This window comes from Argentina silus, assembly GCF_951799395.1.
Source record: "Argentina silus genome assembly, chromosome: 3".
Classification (NCBI taxonomy): Eukaryota; Metazoa; Chordata; class Actinopteri; order Argentiniformes; family Argentinidae; genus Argentina; species Argentina silus.
Window position 1 is genome coordinate 22,417,553 of NC_139657.1, and position 22,282 is coordinate 22,439,834.

At 42.9% G+C, this 22,282-nt stretch overlaps 1 protein-coding gene across 3 annotated transcripts; it reads left to right on the forward strand.

The window, feature by feature from the left end:
- The first annotated feature begins 141 nt into the window (after positions 1-141).
- ankrd27 (ankyrin repeat domain 27 (VPS9 domain)) lies at positions 142-22,199 on the forward strand. Of its 3 annotated transcripts, none has more exons than XM_083667221.1 (29): positions 142-271; positions 6,985-7,107; positions 8,128-8,238; positions 9,122-9,278; positions 9,370-9,524; positions 9,681-9,740; positions 9,840-9,893; positions 9,976-10,041; positions 10,151-10,227; positions 10,512-10,633; positions 11,243-11,321; positions 11,479-11,611; positions 11,823-11,915; positions 12,980-13,104; positions 13,475-13,557; positions 14,794-14,909; positions 15,037-15,129; positions 16,840-17,037; positions 17,130-17,189; positions 17,277-17,393; positions 17,549-17,593; positions 17,702-17,821; positions 17,910-18,107; positions 18,264-18,383; positions 18,606-18,779; positions 18,980-19,073; positions 19,222-19,300; positions 19,939-20,011; positions 20,195-22,199. In XM_083667221.1, exons 2-29 carry the CDS (start codon positions 7,006-7,008, stop codon positions 20,828-20,830), a joined length of 3,540 nt encoding a protein of 1,179 aa, XP_083523347.1. In that variant the 5' UTR covers positions 142-271; positions 6,985-7,005; the 3' UTR covers positions 20,831-22,199. The 3 variants fall into 3 exon arrangements, with proteins under 3 accessions (XP_083523347.1, XP_083523348.1, XP_083523349.1); XM_083667222.1 differs by having other exon boundaries at positions 13,523-13,557; XM_083667223.1 differs by lacking the exons at positions 142-271; positions 6,985-7,107 and having other exon boundaries at positions 9,375-9,524.
- The last annotated feature ends 83 nt before the right edge of the window (positions 22,200-22,282 follow it).

Genomic DNA, 22,282 nt, shown 5'->3' on the forward strand with positions numbered 1-22,282 from the left:
TGCCTCGGCCCCCGACCGAGAACTGACCAATGGAACAGACACCTCGCAATTTTCAATGATTGGCCTGCTGTAGGGAATGTCTAATCTGATTGGTTGGCTTCAAACCCACTCAAATGTTTTCTCGTCATCAAGCTTGAGAGACCGGCAGTGGTGCTGACTGTGATAGCCAGGGAGTGGGTCATCGATGGTAGACTTTGTTTGAACTGTCCGTCTTATAAAGAAGGGCATTTTGTGATGCGATTCCGAAGTGAGTAGCTAGCTAACTGATCAGGTAAGTTAGATTGGCACATTGGTAATGGTTTGAATTAATGTCCAACCAAGTGAAGTGGACGTCGCTGTCGCTAGCTAGCTAGCTAGCTAAGCTTTGACTAGTGTTGATTTCGTGTGTATGTTTGCGCGCACGTAAGTTAAACCCCGACCAGTGCAGTGATGCTCGTACGGTAAGATTTCACAACCCACCCAATAAATAGACGAAAACAGAAAAACACGCCGCCGCACTCACTAAATTAAAAACCTGCTTCAAGATATCCTACATGTTGTATTCCTTGTTGCGGAAAGTTGACATTAAATAAACAGTCGCCAGAAGAGCTGTTTTTTTCCCCGTTTTTCGCAGTGGTGGTGGTGTATTCTGGGTGCCGACCAAGGGTCCACCAATCGCGCTTTTGTTTTGCCAAAACAGCGGCCTTCAAAAGTGGAGTGGAAAAAGACGTGATTGTTGCTAGGCTACCTGATACAGTGCTTTAGCTGGCAAGCTAGCTAGCAACGATTAGCAATTATGCTAACACGAACTAGCATTAGCTGGCACACGGAATACACCACCGCCACAGCGAGAAACGGATAAAACATCTCTTCTGTTGACTCTTTACTTTATACTACTATCCGCGAGAAAAACATTACAAACATGTAGGATATCTTCAAGCAGGTTTTTATTCAGCGATAGTGCAGCGGGGTGTTTTTCTATTTTCGTCGATGCATTTGTGTGCAACTCAAATGGGAAGAAGTCAGGTTGCAGTTGCAGGTAGGATAGGATTTGTCAATGGTTAATCAACTTAGAGAAGATCTTATAACTCGCTTCAGCTTCCAACTTTAGTCATGTTAGCTAATATTATAGCTAGTAGTAATAGTAATATAGCTATGCAGTAATTATTTTGCATATAACTAACTACACTGGTACTAAAAAGCTACCCACTCTCTCTAACCCGGTAAGAGACCCTAACAAATTAACAGTAAATGTTCGTGAATAATGGTATGCTTCAATTTAGAAACGAAACTGATGGGATCCACAATTATGGTCGCTGTCCTGCTGCACCTGCTTCCTCCAGTTGACTTAACTACTGCGCATTTCACTCATGCTTCTCCTGAATTTCAAACCAACCCCAGAGTCTGAGCTTTATTAGTTACAAGCAAGTAATGCATTAAAATAAAGCATTACATTTAAAATTCAACTACAAGTGACAACACGAGATGGCAACTGACACGCGACGCGTGAGAGAACAGGAACACATTTAGCGGTATTTTGACACAGGGATAGGCGTAAAACGTAAAGCCTTAACTGTTCGTTCTGTGCAGGGAGTAATTTTCAGTGTGTCAGGAGTCATGCTAATGTTTATTTGGTCTTTGCCTTAATTCTGGTTTATAAATAAATGTGGCTGGTAAAAATTCTGGGTGTCTGGTGAATTCTCATCCACCAGACACTGTGGCCGGTAGACCTAAAAGTAAATTGTATGCCCTGGGTAAGACACACACTTGTTGAGAGCAATTTATCTGAGGATGTAGAAAAGATAGGCCTAGTAGCCTGGCAGAACTGCCAATCTAGCCTACTGTTATCCAAGGTATTTGGTGGGAAACGGTGGTGGCTGCTGGTCGGGAGACAAGGGAGGCTGAGCCTACCTGACATTTTTGCCAACTTAAATATAGGAATGATCGTTCTTTGTGTCTAATGACTCAATTTTCTGTAATTCAGTGTAGCGCTATTATTAATTTAAATGCTGAAGTGCCGTTTGCGGGAGTAGTGGCCCCTGTCTCTAACTGATGTTCTACAGGCTATGGTCAAAGGGAGGCCAGGAGCGCTTAGCCTCCCGTGATACTAAAAACTGGCCAGTCATTGTGAAGTGCACTTGTTTAACTAATACAAAATCAATTCATACAACTTTAAATGCTTATAGATTAAAAAGTCTAGTAATAACATCTGAATGAAAGTTATTTAAGTGGAGTCAGTCTTCACATTTTAAAGTTGAATTGAGGTGTCAAGGTTAAAAGATGAAAGAGCAGTAGCATTTAAAAATGGAGGTGTGAAGTACAGCTTAAAGTATAAATGGTGAGATTTTTTCAAGCAAGTCAAGTTACACAGAAGATGATTTGGACAATAAATGGATAGATAAATAGATTGGCTTGGAAGTTGAAAGAAAGTGAGATCCATTGGTCCATCCTGCTATAAAATATTTTCAGACGGTAGGATAGCCAGAGAGATGAGTGAAGGTTAAGAGGATTGTAAGATGGAGAGAGTGTACAGTGGTTTTATTGCTCAATATTTTATAAGTATATGTTTAAAGAAGTTTAATACAAGTAACTAAAGTTAGACCTCTCTGCATGTTTTGAAGTTGGATTGCTGTGAATAGCTTAAAAGTTGTAGGAGTAGCGGTTGGAAAATCTGAAGAAAGAGAATAACTAGAACTAGAAAAATAAGTTCAAGAAGAAACTTTGTGGGCTTAAAGTCTTATTTAGATAGTGGAAAAAAATTGATTTTCTCTGGTGTTGTGGAATTCTAAGATAAAATATAAAATGCACAAGACTAGAGCTGATGGTTTCTTCTGAGACTTTTATTACAAGTAACAAAGCCGAGGTGGTTCGCGTAACATCCTGTTTGTCCCTCAGCACACCATGTTTATACAGTTCCAATCTTTATCAAATTTAGGTTCCATCCCTCATATGTAAATCATTCACACTTTCTGGCTGTTCTCCACCAATATCATTCACCCGGTTCCTATACCTCGTCACGGTTTGGTTTCCCCTCCCATTTCTAAAGACAGTTACCGGGTTGTAACAATATTGGTGGCGAGCCCGTCATGATTATCAAAAAGAATATTACATCACCCCCGGTACTGGTTAGTACTGTTCCTGCCCTTATCCTCTGGGTACCTCCTTTCATGCACCAACTTTTAGGTACCTCTTGATACCACTCCCTCCGTAAATCATTACTCCCTCTATACATCAACCTCTTTTCTTATGGAACATTTATTTAAAAAAAATAATAATAATCATAACTCACTTTTAGCCTGTCCTATATGGAATGTTTATAATTGCTTAATATTATATCACCCCCGTACTCCTTATTACTGTTCCTGCCCTTATCCTCTGGGTACCTGGTTCTACTTGGTTCTGCTCCTTTCATGCACCAACTTCTAGATACCTCTTGATACCACTCCCTCCATAAATCAACATCTGGGTATCTCTTGATTTGACTCCTTCTGTCAACCTGTTTTTCTTATGGAACATTTATAATTGTTTTTCATAACTCACTTTTGGCCTCTTTGTCCTGTCCTATATGGAATGTTTATAATTGGTTTTCATAACTCACTCTTAGCCTCTTTGTCCTGTCTTACTTGTTATGTTCTCTATTTGCTATAGAAATTTACCACAGCAGTTGAAAGAAAGTGAGTGTCTTATGATAGGTTGAAGGGATATATGAAAGAGAGGATGGATAGATGAGGGGGGAGGTACAGTGCCATGCATAAGTAAAGGGACAGTGAAGTATTTTTTACTCTATACTTGAAAAGTTTGGATTTTAAATCAAACAATTACTATGATTTAAGGTTAAAGTAGAGATTCTCAGCTTTTATTTGATGGTATTTGCCTACATATTGGTGATGGGACTGTTGTCTTGACAGGTGTTTCTGGGTTGCCAGGTGTGTTCTGTCGCATCGTTTGTGCAGTCATAAGAGAGCTGTCAATGTAACCCTAACCCTAGTATTGATTCTAGGCTTTGTGTTTGCCTTTGGAGTCTGCTATTGGTGTCTGTCAACATGAGGACATCAAGAGGATGAGGAAGTCAATGAATGTCAGGGAAGCCCTTTTGAGGCTGAGATATCTGAACAAATCTATCAGAAACACAGCCTGAACCTAAATATCAACAGTTTGGAACATCATTAAAAGGAAAGAAAGCACTGGTGAGGTCAGAAATGGTAGGCCAAGTAAGACTTCTACAGTGCATGGCTGAAGAATGCACACCTTCATTAAGAAAAAACAAAACAAGGAATGGGTCGCAGACTTTAAGCAGTCCTTGCATACAAAGGAATATCGACCAAATACTGAACGAGTGCTTAATTTGGACCTTTGATAAATTTGTCCATCACTTTTGGTGGCCTAAAATAGGGAGACTATATCAAAAAGTCAAAAGAAGAGAAAATGTTTCACTGTCCCATTACTTACGCTGGGCATTGTATGCTTTTCTACTGCCATGTTCTCTCGCTCAAATGTAGGCTTATCACTCAAACTCCCAAGTTGATGCCAACCAGGTATGCTTTTATTTGCTACTGAACTGTTCTCATCTTATTATCAAGATGTCACAATTTGCTTCGCCTAAGTTTGCCTAATCCTAACTCAAAACAGAACATCAGTATTCTCACCAACCCACAAAGTTGACAACTGTTTTTACTGCACCTGCCATTATAGAATATCATATATATTTTCAGAAATTAGCTAGATCTTTCTGTTGTCTTTTGTGTGTTTGTAATGTGTAAACGATGCCATATCGATAGTTCTCCATAAAGCTATGTGCACACATGGGGCGACAGGTTCTGCTGCTGTGCGTCTCTCACTGACTAGAGCAGAGGGGAAGAGAGCAGTCGATGCTCTGAAGTACAGGCCATTTCATGTTTTAATCAAATATCAAAAGCAACATTTGTTAGTTTTGTGTGCAACCATGGTCGAATTTTCTCCTTGTATCTCCCCATCATAAATAACAATCAGTCCGTTAGGGTCATTAACATTGGAGCCAGAGGTTAAGTGTTTTCATACAGGTGCAACCTCAATTGACCAATAAGCTTGGCCTTTATTCACTCTTTTTGTGACCAATCTGTTTTTACAGAGATTTAAATGGATAACAACTAGCTGTTTATCACCATAGGCACATCATCGTAGCCTTTTTTGATTTGTAGAGTGGAGTCAATGCAGTACACTGAAAGGCATGCAGATGATGACCTGTCATGAAAGATTTGTGTGAATTGTGACAAAAAAGGCATGAAAGGCCATTTTCCCAACACCAATCCACCCGAGCCATGGAATGCCATCTTTGGCTTGACTGAACTAGAAAATGTGCCATGAGCTTTATTCCACTCTGATCACGAGTTTGCAGAGGTTTCCCCCAACTGGGGCTCTTCAGGCCCAGCAGGTCAATCACATGGTACATTCTTCAGTTTCAGGCCAGCATCCATCTGATACTAGCATATACAGTGCTGCTCGAAAGTTTGTGAACCCTACAGGGTCATTATTTTTGTATAAAATATTCAAATGAATGTTGATTTCTGCGTCCTCTTTTCTCGGCGCAAACAAGTGAGTCTAATCTATCATATGAGACAAAGGGTTTCAGATTATGTGGTTCTGTATTGGGGATGCTCGTGATGATTTTTTATGGTTCAATGGAATGATTGGAATCCTACTCAAAGGAAGCACATGACCTTTCTTTGGTGATCACATATTGGAAAATGTTTCTGGTTCAAACTATTCCATATGAACATTTGAATGATTCGGAGATATATTTTTTTAACTTGCCTCAAGGGAAAACAGATGCAGAGGGAGCATCACAAGGCAACCAACAGACGGGGATGTTTGAATCCTTTTGTAATGATGAAAACAGATAAGCTGTCATTTGATCTACAAAATGTTATGCAAATGCCTTGTGGGTGCTATTCCACTAGACGTCACAGAATAATTGTTACAGTCAAATTGCTTATTGAAATATCTGGTATTGACTTATGGAGCCCCACATGCATACACTCCAAATATTAAAGAATAATAAGTTGTCATATGATATCAAATAATTGGTAGAGTGAGAAATCTTTGTGCCAAATTAATCAACAATCAATAATCTACACAGTTATGATGTCGAAGCGGAAGTTCTAATTGTTTTAGCCCATCTCATATTCCTTGCATTGATGCCAATTATTTTGGTACTTTCATCAAAGTCAACAGAACTGGATGTGTCTTGAAATGATCCTCACTCTTTCTGAGAAGCCACAGTGCCCCCTCTTCATTACACAACATCTCTTCAGCAAAGCCACAGGTAGGCCCAAAGAAGAGGAGGCACTTGGGGTTAAATAGAGGGGGTTGTTTATGCACAACACAGTCATGTCCCAGTGGCCTCGACAAACCTGATCTGCCGTCTTAATCAGCTCTAATAGCTACAATTTAGCAGACCAATCAGACTATTGAACCTCCTCTCCGATTGTTCCAGATGAGACTGATCTCAGAGGCATTGCTACCATAAAACATGTTTTTTTTTTTTTTTTAGGTCTGTCTGTTTACTGTTGTGTCAAGGTCTCACAAATGTCATATTTAGCCTTCCTGGTGATGCAGTTATGTAGTGAACCATCTTTGGTAATTTCATTTCCGAGAAAGTTAACAAGCTTAGCTGAGAGAGGCAGCTGTATATGCAGAGAGAGACCGAGGAGTGTAGACACAAACAATCTTCCTGTTGTTCCTGCAGTGGTTTAAGATGCTCATGGGGAGCCTCTGAACCAGTGCTACTCTCCTGTCTCTGCTTGTTTACTGTCTGTGGAAATCTCTATTGATCTCTAGACCGTAGCAAACTACCATTCGCTCGGATCCAAATCATGGCAACATCGCTAACGTTCGCTTTCCCGTCTCCTTAGCTTGAAGCTAAGTGTCGTGAAAGCTTGACTTGAAACTTGAAATGATTGTTTTGTGGACTGTGACGTGTGTAGATGTCCCTAATATTCAACTCCTCCCATCTTCTTCTCTTCTCAGGAGCCAGAGTCCCAGGTCCTTATGGCTGTGTATGACGAGAACATCCTGAAGAACCCTTTTTACCTGGCACTGGAGAAGCAGAGACCAGACCTGTGCAGCAGAGTGGCAGAACTCCATGGCATTGTGAGTGACAGCCAGGCTGTAGAGTGCCGTTCAGCACTTTACATTGTGTATCAGAGACCAAGCTCAGCAGAATACGGTAGCTGGGAGGCATGCATGTAGTATACTACTCCTTTCTCTGCAATCCTCATTGAATTTTTACTGTACAATAATGAAATGTTTTTCAGCTGCAATTAGGCTAATTTCTCCTTGTGACCTACAGTTTCGCTACAAATGTGCACATTTGCAACTTGATGAGTTTGACATGGGCTTAACAAGGGGACAAAACTGTGTGCTGGCTTGTCTTTTGAAAATATAAGTGTTGGTAATATAGGTCAGCTAGTAAATGTCAATGATTTCTTCCGGCAATGGATAGGGTGTGACAGTGCACTTCTGCCTCTATAGCTTCAATCAAATGATAGCTGAGAAGTGAGCTTCTTCATTGAAGGTTTTAGAGACAGAGGAGACGTTTGTTAAATTGAAAGTGATGTGTTGTTTCAGAGGAAACTGTTTGTCAGATGTTTCTGTTTGAGGGTCTTTTTAAAGTCTCTACTGTGTCCCCTCAACTGAGAAAAATCCAATTTATGGTTGTCTGTTGGGAAAGTTTAGTTGTATGATGACCTATAGAGTACTTGGGAAAACATGTTTGTATTTTGAAAGGCCCAACTGTACTTGGTGGTTAGAAGAGGAAGCTCGAGGATAAAATCTGGGTCACTCCTATAAGTCATCAGTATTACTGTTCTGGAAGTTCTCAAAAGAGAGCTGTGTGTGTGAAGACAGAGAACTCCATTCTGAAGTTTGCTGCTAGTTTGCAAAGAGTAGTAATGGAAAGATACTCTGTCATGGGAATTACATCAACTCATGGGCAGCAGCCATATCATGAAGAAATAAAAGATCCTGAGGTGAAACGGAAATGACACAGTCAGATGCTTTTTATTGTTTAAACTCCTAGTGATCCTCCTAGTGAAAAGCCAGTCTGAGTCATGGGAAACATTGTTCATAAGTTAACTCCCCCTGTTGCCCATGTTATTTGTTGCCCCCCAGGTTTTAGTGCCATGCCGTGGAAGTCTTATCCTGAGCTCATACACAGCGGCCCAGTTTGACACCTACATTTTACAGCCTGGGGAAGAGGGATATCAGACGGTAGATGGAAAGGTAAGATGCACCATGCTACTTTCACTGCATATGTTTCCTGCGGCATTGGTGCCCTAGCACCACTATTCCAACTAGTCCCAAAACATACTGCCATAGCAACCAGTGAGTTTTTCAGATATTATTCAGTTATTGACTGGCCAAGTCAATCTTCAGATTTAAAACGAATTGAACATGCATTTAATTTCCTGATAAGAAGATTGTAGGCAAAAATACCTCCAAAACAAGCAACTGAATATGGCTGCAGTACAGGCCTGGCAGAGCATCACTAGAAAAGATACCCAGCGTCTGGTGGGGTCAATGGGCCGCAGACTTCAGGCAGTTATTGCATGCAAAGTACATTGTCGACCAAATACTAAACCTAAGTGCTTAATTTGGACATTATATGAATCTGTCCCATTACTTTTGGTTCCTGAAAAGACTGTATAAAAAGTGTTGTCATTTCAAAATGGGGAAACCAATAGGTATTAATGTACAATCAAATAAAAGCTGAGAATCTACACTCACTGAACACTTGATTAGGAACACTATACTAATACTGGGTAGGGCCTCCCTTTGCTCTCAAAACGGCCTCAATTCTTCGTGACATTCCACAAGATGTTGGAAACATTCCTTTGAGATTCTGGTCCATGATGACATGATTGCATCATGCAATTCCTGCAGATTTTTAAGGTACACTTTGAAGCTCTGAATCTCCTGTTCTACCCAAAGTGTGCCAAGAAAACATTCCCCACACCATTACACCACCTCCACCATGAGAAGGTGTACAGGTGTTCCTAATAAAGTGTTCAGTGACTGTATACTGTAACCTCATAGTAATAACTTGGAGTTTACAGCCAAAAGACTTACTTACACAGGGCACTGTATGTTGCTTGCTGTCTTCCAGGAGATAAGTATCCAGGACAGCCAGGTGAGACTGGGTGCGGGGTTCCAGGCCCCAGCCACAGTGCCCATCCTGTTTGAGGAGACCTTCTACAATGAGAAGGAGCAGAGCTACAGCATCCTCTGTATTGCTCGGCCAATCGACACAGACCAAAGCCCAGGTAGTCGTGTGTGTGTGTGTGTGTGTGTCTGTCTGTCTGTCTTTCTCTCCATTACCTTACTGTCACTTCTCTCTCCTCCCCCCTTTCTCAGTGGAGGTGACCCCCATCCCGACCCCATACTGTCTGAAGAATGTGGAGGACGTCAAGGAGTTCCTGGGCCGCCACGCTGATAAACTGGACAAGTTCATCACCAGCTTCTGTCACTCCTTCAAGGAGCAGGAGAGGAAGGGACTGCGGCACCACATTGTAAGCACCATTCATCCCTGAAACAACATGTTTGACTGTAGACTTTGACTGTTAGCAGACAATGACATATCTACAGCAGTATGTATTTCGTAGCATCTACTATATGAACTCTGCTGCTAATGACAGCTCTAATATATACGTTTCTTCTCCTGTCAGGACTCGGTGAATGCCCTTTATACTAAATGTCTTCAGTGCCTATTGAGAGACTCGCGCCTGGTGAGTGTGACCTTAAGTTAATTTCTCAGTGCTAATTGGCTGCATTCCATTGCATCTGCTGAGATGGGAGTCTGATTGGTTGAACTGCCTGTCTTTTAGAAAATTCTGGCCAAACAGGAGTTACAGATGACGCTCCTCAAACAGGCAGTGGAGGTAAAAAAAAAACTTGTTAAGATGAGATACTCCCCGTGTGATGTCATGCTCATGAAAATCACCAAGTTTTCTCCTTTTTTAGATGTATATTCATCATGGTATCCATGAGATCATTTTTAATTTCGTGGGAACTCTTGAAGCCAGCCAGGTACACGAGCAAACATGATATTTGGTATCACTGCCAGACTCATTTCTGGAATCTAAATGCAGGAAAGGCTGATGGCTATTGTGTTATCATTACTGTACTGTACCAACAGGATGCTGCCTTCAACAAAACCACGAGAAGCCTGCAGGAGCTGCAGCAGAAAGACTTGGGGGTGAAATCTGAATTTAGGTTTGCTTCATGACATTTTACAAAATCCTGGTTCTGCTTTTTTTGTATGTTAATAATCCACAGTATAGATCGGTGTTCTTCACTTCTTGTCCTAGAAAGCCATTGTGTGCTGGCATTTGTCTCAGACCATTTTGATAAGTTGCTTTCTTAAATCAGGTGTGTTTGCGCTGAGCTGTAACAAAAGCCTGTACACACACCAGGACAAGGTGCCAAGAACACTGATAGGAGATATTTAACATATGACTGCCCCACTCTAACCTGCCTCGCCTCCTCACTCTCCCCAGTATCAACATCCCCCGGGCCAAGAGAGAACTTAGCCAGCTGAACCGCTGCACCTCCCCACTACACAAGCTGCTCTGCCTCAGGAAGGTGGCCCTCACCATCATGCAGTCCCCCAGCCGCTCAGGTGTGTGTGCGTGTGTGTGAGTGAGAGAGAGACATATCATTGTTTAGATTGCCCTAACTATGTAGCATAGCCATCTGGTAAAGCTGACTGTTGTAACTGAGAAGGTCAGGTTTTGTGAATTGTACAGTCAACCACAGTGTCCTCCTCCTCCTCACTACAGCCCTGTCTTTTCACTCGCCCAGTAATAGAATTAACCGTTGTGCATACACACACAAACAATATGCTAACTGTTAAGACCCAAATGTGTTAGTCCAGTTTGTTATTTAAATCTGGCCACACAACAACCAGGCTCTGTTTTTGCAGAGTGCCACATGCCTCTCCTAATTTCTGTTTGCCAAACAGCCAATTTACCAATTTGGGCGTAATCAACAAACACAGAGGAAGAGTGTCTCCCAGAGGTTAGGCGGAGTGTATGGGGTTTCACAAGTCAAGAGTCTGTTTGTAAGATCAGTCTGTTTGTAGGGTGAAGTTGCTATTCATTTTAAAGAGCGTCTTCTCTCCCTATGCTTCTTCCATAATCCTCAGAACTACTTAAGCATGTTACAGTTACTGAAGGTAATAATACTTCCACAGTAATGGAATATTTCCTTCTCCATTTCCCCTCCACAGTGAAGATAGAGGCCATATGCGCGGACGAACTTCTCTCTGTCATTTTGTATTTACTACTCAAGACAGAAATACCTAATTGGTAAGTGAAATTCAACATAAACCTTTTGACAGTAATCAAACATTGGGTAATTAAGTTACTTGAGGTAAACTAATAAGATTGGTAGACAAGTCGTTAAGCTTAATTAATCTGATCTACTGTCCAGTCAACAGCCACGTTAACAAGTATATTCTTCCAGGATGGCCAACCTGAGCTACATCAAGAACTTCCGGTTCAGTAACTCCTCTAAGGGTGACCTGAGCTACTGTCTGACGTCGTTCGAGGCCGCCGTGGAGTTCATCAGCCAGGGCAACCTGAGTTACAGCCATACAGTGAGTGCTGCACCAACAGTGATGGGACACCTCTCATAGTGTTAAAAATCACTACAGATCCTGAAACCCTGCTCTGCAGCACAGTCTAAACTTTTGCTGCAGTACTGTCAAAACAATTGCTACATAACAGATGTTATGGACAGAAGGGCTAAGAGATGTGTTGGTGTAGTAGAACGGTTGCCAGTGAGTGACTGGCTCCATTGTTTTGCAGGGCTCCGGGGACCTGAACGGAAAGGTGCTTTTCAAAGAGAAGATGAACTTGCTCTCCCAGCCTGCTGCTACTCCTATAGACTGTCTGTTTGAGGTGAACCCAATCTTCCTCCTGTCACCTGACTGCCTAAGCCTAGCCCAGGGGTCGGCACCTTTTTATAAAGAAAATAATACATTAATTGGGAGCCTCACAAGCCCTTTTCAAGTGCAATAGCGGCAAGAGCTGATCTAATGTATTTGCATAGCACTTTTTACGTAGACAAATGTTGCAATGTGCTTTATAACAAAAACAATACTAAACAATATCAACAATAAATACAATACAAACAATAGGATCTAACAAAACCATAGACCCCCAAAAAGTAAGCAAAGAAAAAAAAAAAACTGCCCAGAGCGGAGACAAATATAGGGCACAGTGGCAAGGAAAAACTCCCTGGGAGGAAGAAACATTGAGAGGAACCTCTGGCTGATCAGGTGCTGAACAGTAAACTAATGTGGTGTGGTGCAAGAGTTTAGGGGTCTATAGTGAAGGGCAGCTTTCTGGTAGGACCCGGGTGGGGCGGCAAGGACCAGGATATAGGGTGGAGTAGACTCAGCCTGGACGAATTCAGGAACTGGAGTCTAGTTTGAGGGGGCTCCCTCGGACAGATAAGCACAAAGAGGACAACAGAATATTTTTGTGACGCTGTGAAGATTAGAGGCTATTGCAAACTGATGTTCAACAGTAGGAGAGAATCAGCATGAAGCAGGTGGCCAGAGGCCCCCGGCACATCTAAGTGACGACTAAAATACATCTAAAGGACAAGGCCAGTGCCCGCTTACACCGTGTCCACTCTGTCACGGGCTGGCCCACCAGAGGGACACAGGGGGGTAGGGGGGGCACCAGCATGAATGAGCCCGAAATGCTCAGAGCCAGCACCACACATTGAATGGCCTAGTCTGACCCACACTCTGTAGTCTCTCTGAGCTTTATGGCTATGAGTTGCAGCTGTTAAAGTGGATAGAAACTGATGCTCAGCATCATAGGGCTTACAGTATAGCTTTGTTGGTTAAGATGGATGCCGTACTCGATGTATGATTTATAGACCATGTTCCGTTATTGTAGACCATTATTTTTTTTGATACTACTATGATACTGATTGTGTGTTTATACTGTAGCACATAGCCAATGGTAACGAGGTGGAGGTCCAGCGTGTGTTGAGTGAGAGTGAGAGTGAGGAGGATGGAGTAAAGATGTGCCACCCCCTCTGTTCCTGTGACCACTGCGAGCTCCAGCTTTCTGGGTGAGTTTACACACACACACACACACGTGCTCATTCATTATACAATGTCTTTTATTGGTTAATCTTTATTCAGAAGAAATAACTAAGATGCAATCAGAAGATGCCACAAATGCTATTTTGTGTATCAGATACGCATCAATGTTTTTTGCAATAGCAATTCCCTTTTGATAAAGAGGGGGTGTAATTATCAGTTTCTCTGACATTTCGCTTTCTGTTTCCTTTATCCCGGCTAGTATCATTTCCCCATTTTAACAATGCTTTGTTTTGTTATTTCCGTCCTGAAGTGTTTTGTTGTTCAATGTCATAAATTGCCTTCAAGTGAAATTCCACGCTTTCATTTCCCTTTTCTGAATATTGTGTCTGATTGCAGACGACTGAATGACCCCTCCATTGTAACACCCTTCTCTCGTGACAACAGGGGCTACACACCACTTCATGTTGCTGCTATCTGTGGTAAGTGATCTAAAAAAAAAAAAAAAAACACTATTACAGTAATCCTACCTGGGCTGAAATAACGCAAAATGGTCTTCACATCCAAATTGGAGGAAGGGTTTAGGAATTACAGCTCTTTTATATGTAGCCCCCTCTTTTTCAAGGGACCAAAAGTATTTGGACAATTGACTCAAAAGCTGTTTCATGGACAGGTGTGGGCTATTCCTTTGTTATTTCGTTACCAATTAAGCAGGTAAAAGGTCTGAGTTGATTCCAAGTGTGGCATTTACATTTGGAAGCTTTTGTGGTGAACTCGCAACATGCGGTCAAAGGAGCTCAATGCAAGTCAAACAGGCCATCCTTAGGCTGCAAAAAAAAAAAGAGAGAGAGAGCAGCAATATTAGGAGTGGTCAAATCAACAGTTTGGTACATTCAGAGAAAAAATGAACACACTGGTGAGCTCGGCAACACCAAAAGGTCTGGACGTCCACGGAAGACAACAGTGGTGGATGATCGCAGGATCCTTCACATGGTAAAGAAAAACCCCTTCACAACATCCAGCCAAGTGAAGAACACTCTCCAGGAGGTAGGCATGTCATTATCCAAGTTTACCATAAAGAGAAGACTTCACGAAAGCAAATGCAGAGGGTTCACCACAAGGTGCAAACCATTCATAAGCCTCAGGAATACAAAGGCCAGATTAGAAAACATCTAAGAAAGCCAGCCCAGTTCTGGAACAGCATTCTTTGGACAGAAGAAACTAAAATCAACCTGTGCCAGAATGATGGGAAGAAAAAAGTATGGAGAAGGCTTGGAACAGCTCATGATCTGAATCATACCATATCTTCTGTAAAACACGGAGGCAGAGTGATGGCATGGGCATGCATGGCTTCCAATGGCACTGGGTCACTTGTGTTTATTGATGTGACAGAGGACAGAAGCAGCCGGATGAATTCTGAAGTGTTTAGGGATATACCGTCTGCTCAGATTCAGTCAAATTCAGCAAAGTTGATTGGACAGCGCTTCACAGTACAGATGGATAATGACCCAAAATATACTGCGAAAGCAACCCAGGAGTTTTTTAAGGCAAAGAAGTGGAATATTCTACAATAGCCGAGTCAATCGCCTGATCTCAACCCGATCGAGCATGCATTTCACTTGCTGAGATTATGAAAATTGTGTCGCTGTCCAAATATTTCCAGACCTAACTGTATATACTAAGATGTAAAGCTTTAACCTCTCTCTCTGCCATGGCAGGTCAGTCTCTGTTGATCGATCTGCTGGTGTCAAAGGGAGCCCTGGTCAATGCCACAGACTACCATGCCCTCTCCCCCCTCCACCTCTCCTGCATGAAGGGCTACCAGGGAGTCACGGTGAGGCAGGACACTGCTCGGAGGGCTACAGTACATGAGTAAAACTAACATACAAAAAGGATGCCGTTTATTATACAAAATGTTAATCTCTCTACCTTCACAATCTACCCCTCTACCTTGACTTCAGCTGCTGCTCTTGCACTATAAGGCTAACACAGATGCCCAGGACAACAATGGCAACACTCCTCTGCACCTGGCATGCATGTACGGACACGAGGACGTAAGTCGAGGACACAAGGATATATGTTACTGTGGAATCGTCTTAGATTTTTGGGGGCATTTTGTATCAATGATTTATTTATATATATATATATATATATATATATGTGTGTGTGTGTCCTGCGTAATTAATAGGAGTAAGTAAAGCAAAGCATTTTTTCTTCTTTTGGCTCTTCACTCCATAAGTTTGGGTTGGAAATCAGAAATTACTAAACACTTTTTATGCATAGCCCCCTATTTCAGGGTACCCAATTCAGGGTACCCAAAAGTGATGGGACAGATTTATCAAATGTCCAAATGAATCGCTAATCCTTTGCATGCAATAACTGCCTGAAGTCTGCGACCCATTGTCCCCACCAGACACTGGTTATCGCCTCTGGTGATGCCCTGCCAAGCCTGTACTACAGCATCTTCAATTTGAGGACATTTTGCCTTAAGTCTCCACTTCAGCAAATTAAATGCATGTTCAATATGATTTAAATCTGGAGATTGACTTGGCCAGTCAACAACTTTCCACATTTTGGCCCTGAAAAACTCCCTAGTTGCGATGGCAATGCTATGTTTTGGGTCATTGTCCTGCTGTATGATGAAGCTCACTCCAATGAGTTTGGAGGCATTTACTTGTACTGACAAGATATTTCAGTACACTTCAGAATTCATCCTGCTGCTGCCGTCAGCAGTTACATCATCAATGTAAAGTGAGCCAGTTTCAGTGGAAGCCATACATGCCCAAGCCATAACACCCCCTCCACCATATTTCACAGATGAGGTGGTATGCTGTGGATATTGGGCAGTTCCTTTTTTTCTCCACACTTTACTCTTGCCATCACTCTGGTACTATGTTTAACTATGTTAATCTTTCTGGTTTGCACCTTGCAGTGTAGCCTATGTAGTTCTGTTGGTGAAGTCTTCTGTGGATGGTAGTCTCTGACTACCTTCTGGGTTCTTAATCTGTGGGACAGTTGTTTTGGGGGTTTTCTTAATCATGGTGAGCATTCTTCGATCATCCACTGTAGAAGTCTTCCTTGGCCTACCAGGCCGTTTGCGATTTCTGAGCTCACCAGTGCTTTCTTTCCTTTTTAATTATGTTTCAAACTGTTGTTTTTCTTAGGTTTAAGCTTTTGGCTATGTTTGTGATAGTTTTTTTCGGTTATTTTCAGCCTCCTAATGGCTTCCCTGACTTTAATTGACGTCTCTTTGGTCCTTATGTTGACAAACATCAACTGCAGAATCCAAAGGCAAATGCAAAGCTTAGAATCAATACTAGAAATTGACAGCTCTCTTATGACAAAGGAAAACCTGTCAAATCAATTGTCCCATCAGTATTTTAGGGGGACTATGCTTCAAGTGTAATTTCTGAATGGTGAAACCAATGTTTTACACAAATACCATAAAATAAAAGCTGAGAATGCTTTAACCTCATAGTAATTGTTTAATTTCAAATCCAACCTTTTTTAATGTAGCATCAAAAGAAGAAACAATGCTTCACTGTCCCAGTACTTACGCAGGGCACTGTGGTAACATGTCTCCTAGCAGCATTTTCAGTCACTCCATTTTGTCTCACTGAATGTTTGCTGATGTGAATAATGAAAGCAGGTAGCATGAGACTATAGGTGTAGTAATGTAGTGAAAAATGAAGGCAACACTGATCATATTACTGTGACTGGAGTTGTATTCAGAAGATCTAACTTACAGCATTGTTCTGTCTCAGTGTGTTAAGGCCCTGGTGTACTACGACCTGCACGTGTGTCGCCTGAACATCCAGAACGACAAGGGTGACACCCCCCTGCACATCGCGGCACGCTGGGGCTACGAGAGCATCATCAAGGTGCTCCTGGAGAATGGAGCTAGCACTAGCATCTACAACAAGTCCAAGGACACACCCCTGCAGTGCGCCTTAAACTCTAAGGTGAGTGTTTGCTTACACCAGAGAACGTTTCATTTACAGTGTTTATATTAAGCTGTGTGTGTGTGACTAATATGGGTGTGTTTGTCTTGCAGATTCTCACTCTATTGGAATTGAGACACAATGGATCTCACCAAAGAGAGAACAGCAATGATGTAAGTCATACTTCTACTCTCCTCTTGAACTAGTAATAGTCCTGTAGGTGTCAGGTCAGTGATGTTGCTCTCTCTCGTCCCCAACAGTCTCCCAACCGCTCCCCCCAAGCTTCAGACTGCAGCAGCAGGCGCTCCTCTGTCTCCAGCACCTCCTCCCTTAACACAGAGCCCAGGCCTGAGAGCGACAGGGTACGCCACAAAGAGGTAAGGATGAATGAGGACTCCTGCTCAAGGCTAACCCTGCCATTGCCTGACACGAAATACTGTAGAAGCTTTTTTAAGCACTAATAAATAATTGTCAATTGAGTAAAAACTAAATGACCCTGGTGTATTTTTCACTTTCTCTCTGTGATGAACAGGTGGAGAAACTGCTGCGTGCGGTGGCAGATGGAGACATAGAGATGGTGAGGATTGAGGATGTTTATTGGCTAATTTCCTAATTTATTGCGTGGCTGTGTATGTGTTCTCGCCTATCAATGGTTCTAACCCCATTGTGTGTTTGTGTATTGTAGGTGCGTTACCTCCTGGAGTGGTTAGATGAGGAGCCAGAGGAGGAAGATTCAGAGCTGCCCTCTCAGACAGAGTTCTGCCACCCACTGTGCCAGTGCCCACACTGTGGGCCAACACAGAAGGTCAGAGAACTACCCTATTACAACAAAATGGTCAAAAGATCCTCAAACCAAAAACTCACTTGATGTCTGTGTCTGCACTTCCACTCAGAAGTTGGCCAGCCTGCAGGCGAGTGGTCTGGGTGTGAACAGCAGCAGTGTAGATGGCTTCACCCCCCTCCATGTGGCAGCCCTGCACGGGCACACTGCACTGGTCTCCCTGCTCACCCGCCACGGTGCCAACATCAATGCCCGCAACAGCCAGAGCGCCACGCCGCTGCACCTCGCCAGCCAGAACAGCCACCTAAAGGTGGGCACACAGTAGGGCGCCGATCACACCTCACTAATGTCCACACTGACCACTGATCACAGAGGCTCATGCAGATTGAATCTTGTCATTGTTCACACTGTCGTAGGTCTTTCTAAATACACAACAGACTGATGTTTGAATATTACCTGTTTTTAGGTTGTGACATCACTACTGGAGTGCAACGCCAAGCTGAATAAGAAGGATAACTATGGCAACACCCCTCTGATCCACACCTGCCTCAGAGGTCACCTGGACATAGCACTCCTCCTTCTTCAGGTGAACACAGACTGAGACTGTTCCCTGCTGGTCCCTCAGACCAACTACTCCTATAGCTCCATGTCAAAACATCTTCTGTTTAAATAAATGTGTACAAACCAGAGAGTGGTAAAATGATAACAAAAGACCTAATCTGACAATTTTCGTGACAACAGTTTACAACCATAATGGCTACCACCTCTGTGTGTATCTGTCTTATTGTCTGTGTATTATTACCCTTAGAGCAATGCATCTGTGAACCTGGCCAACAACCAGGGGAACACAGCCCTGCACGAGGCAGTGAGGGGGGGGCACTTGGCCCTGGTGGAGCTGCTGCTGCAGACTGGAGCTCTGGTCCACATGAGGAACAAGAGACAGAGGACCCCACTGGACTGTGCCCAGGAGACCGGGGGCAAGGTAACGTCAAGGCATTCACATGGTTCACACTAGAACATATCCGAGCCAGCACAGAATGGTTTGGGTCGGCAAAATAGTGTGAAGTGTATACCAGCCTGAGCCTACTGCATGTTGAGTACTAGACCCAAACCCATTGACTTTGGCTAGAACTGAGAAATGTTGAATTAACATTGTATGTCAATGTATTTCTTTCCATACAGAACACAGAGATCCTGAGGACTCTTCAGAAGGCGTCTGGACTCTCTCCTGATGCTGAACCAATCAAACTGCTCTCTGTACCCAAGGGGGCTCTGGGTAAGAGCACTAGCTAATCAGTGTACCATCCACCTGTAATGTCATTGTAAAGATGAAGATTTAGACAGCAAGTTTACTTACTACCTTTAGTCTTACAACAGCCAATAATGCAAACTATCTTTTCCAAACTCTTCTCTCCAAATCACAGCACATTCATTTGTCCAGCGGCTGAGGTCCCAGGATGCTGCCAACGGTAGACGACAGAAGCTGGCCCAGTCAATCAACAGGTAGGCTTTCAAGCTGCCACAGAGTAGGCAGGTGAAACCCCTTTTTGACGATTTCTGGGAAATAAAACCGCTATCGTGACGAAAAGCTGACACGGTACTACAGACAGACAGACGAGCCTATGGGAGGTCAGTGAGGTGGGAGGTCAAATCAGCATTCCACTATGTTAACCGGATGGGAGGTTTTGGGAGTTCCAAAAAGCGTTATAGTTTAAAAAGTTGAATAGGTGTCAGAAAGCCTTTATCAGGGTTGATAATTTGGTATATGGTTGCAAGCCCACTAATTAGGTCCCTTGGAGGACCATTTGCTGTGCACTTCTCATTCACTTTCCTTGGCATCTATTTAGAACTTAATCCCCTCCATATAATGCATTTATTTTGTATAGCATTTTTCCTTAGTACTCAATGACACTATATTTCATGGAGAGAACAACAGTAGATGGATGCAAACAAATACATACCACACTGCACTTCGATATTAGCCGTTGTGCCAAATGAGGATGGTTTCATCCTATTTGACTTTACCTTTCAGTGTCCTCTGGAAAAGACGGCTTGCATTACGCCCCCTTGTGGAATGAAAGTTTCTTTTAATATGTAGGACTTGTAATGACTCAACTCTCTATGCTTGATCTGGTTTGAAGGGTTCAGCAGATGAAGAAAGGCATGCCGAAAGACGTCAGTGTGCCTTCCATCCACTCGGCAACCCACAGTCAGGTACTCCTCTAACCGATCACTGATGTGCCATGACAAACTTTTTTTGGTGAATAGGTAAAGGCTGTTAGAGGATGGGATTGTGAAGGTTAGCAACATGCTAACATGATCCTGAAGAAATGACGAGTGGGAAAAGCTAGTTAGCATAGCCATATGATGCTAACGTTATCCTCTATTTCCTCTCAGGAGCAAGGTGGTAAACCGGAGAGGAGGCGGCTGAGACGGGGTGAGACCCTGGACAGCAGCGGCCCGTTCAGCCGTTCAGAAAGCCCTGAGCTTGGGGACAGAGAGCAGAAACGTCTGAGCCGCTGTCACACCATAGACCCAGAGCATCCTCCTTCCCCACAGTGGGGCAATAGAGAGGACCACGCTAGAGAGACGGAGAACACACACCTCCCTAGTGATTCCACACACACCCCTAGTGAGAACACACACCTCCCTAGTGATTCCACACACACCCCTAGTGAGCCCTCCAAGACAGACACCCCCAGCGAGCCCTCCAAGACAGACACCCCCAGCGAGCCCTCTGACACACACCTCCCCAGCGAGCCCTCTGACACACACCTCCCCAGCGAGCCCTCTGACACACACCCCCCCAGCGAGCCCTCTGACACACACCCCCCCAGCGAGCCCTCTGACACACACCCCCCCAGCGAGCCCTCTGACACACACCTCCCCAGCGAGCCCTCTGACACACACCCCCCCAGCGAGCCCTCTGACACACACCCCCCCAGCGAGCCCTCTGACACACACCCCCCCAGCGAGCCCTCTGACACACACCCCCCCAGCGAGCCCTCTGACACATACAGCCAAGTCAACTGAGACACAGATGAAGATGGAGAAAGAGATGGCCACACTTACCCAGACAATGACACTCAGTCTCAGAAGACCTGTACAGAGACTCCACTCCCAAAAGAAACGGAAGACCTAGTCTCTAAAGCACTCTGAGGACATGAGGCAGAACCACTAGTCAGGGGACAACTTGCACAGAGTCGGTCAACATTGTGGCAGCCTAGTTCTAGTAACTGTTTAGAAAGGACCTGGGCTCTTTTTACCTGTTTTTAAAGCACTTTCTCCTTGCCTTCACAAAAAAGGGATGCAAATGTCATTTATTTAAGTTTAGTTTTTTTATTTTGTTGCCCACCCATACTAAAGACACAGTCTTTGTAAGACCATAGTAGTGGATGCTGACATAGCAGTGGCATGTCAGCATATCATAAAGCAGATGGTTGGTCTACTTGACAAGATGGAGATCTGAAAATCAATGCTCATACTGTATATTGTACATCTGACAGTTTAGAAGGTGTAGAATCAGGGATTGATTTATAGAGCTTGTTTGTGTTGCAGTCATTGCCTTTAGTCAACCTTTAATGTCCTACTCCTGTTAGATATTTTATTAGTTATATTTTAACCTATTTATAAGACAGAATCACCTCCTCAAAGTGTTCCCAGTATGGCTACACCTATATTGCATTGAATGTAAGAAAATACAGTTGCAATTAGTTTTCTTGTGTTCTGTGTAGAGAGAACTATAATGTAGCTCAAACCACAAATAGATTGTAGTTAGATACTGCATTTGAAAATATAACACCACAACTACCATTGATGTTTTGGTCAACTATATGCTGATGCCACATTTATGAAAATAAGGACAAATGTTTCCTGTCAAAAACAAGTAAACACTAAAACTTGTTTAAATTGCATTCTGCTGTGATTCAGCATCTTTGGGTGAAACTCACTTTTCCCTCTGGTTTATTGTTGTTGTAAGAATAAGGACACATCCTCATCCTTTAGGTTTGAGTTTTCCCTCAAACATGTGCCAAGCAGGGCCTAGGCCTGTGTCATCTTGGTAAATTACTCAACTGGGAGTTTGCACTTTACTAGCCATTTGTTTTCTATCCAAAGTCTTAACTCGAAGTGTAGCTGTTTTGTAATATTTCTTTACAAGGTCATCCTCCATCATGGAGACTTACTGCGGGAACCCCATTCACTAAAATGATTAGTGTCCAGCCAAAAATAAACATCTACATACGTTTTTTTATTATTATTATTATTATTCCAAGGTGGCTATTTTGGTAAGAAAAGGTATGACTGAATTATTTTTGTACTACAGTAGTTTATTTCATTTTTGAATGTTTAAAGATGCAGTGAATGTGCCTTATTTAATTTTGTCAAAATAACCAGTATTAAAACCATGATCAAGAGTAAGTTGTCTCAGTGATATACTTTGCATTGAATATTATCATCGACTATCTACTCCATCAGTACCGAACA

What these genes read in the sequence shown, in the direction of transcription:
- ankrd27 (XM_083667221.1), top strand. Translation starts at nt 7,006, where the DNA reads ATGGCTGTGTATGACGAGAACATCCTGAAGAACCCTTTTTACCTGGCA. An exon ending in GAACTCTTGAAGCCAGCCAG is followed by an intron (nt 10,042 to 10,150) that starts GTACACGAGCAA and finishes CTGTACCAACAG; the next exon opens with GATGCTGCCTTCAACAAAAC. An exon ending in AGGGCTACCAGGGAGTCACG is followed by an intron (nt 14,910 to 15,036) that starts GTGAGGCAGGAC and finishes CCTTGACTTCAG; the next exon opens with CTGCTGCTCTTGCACTATAA.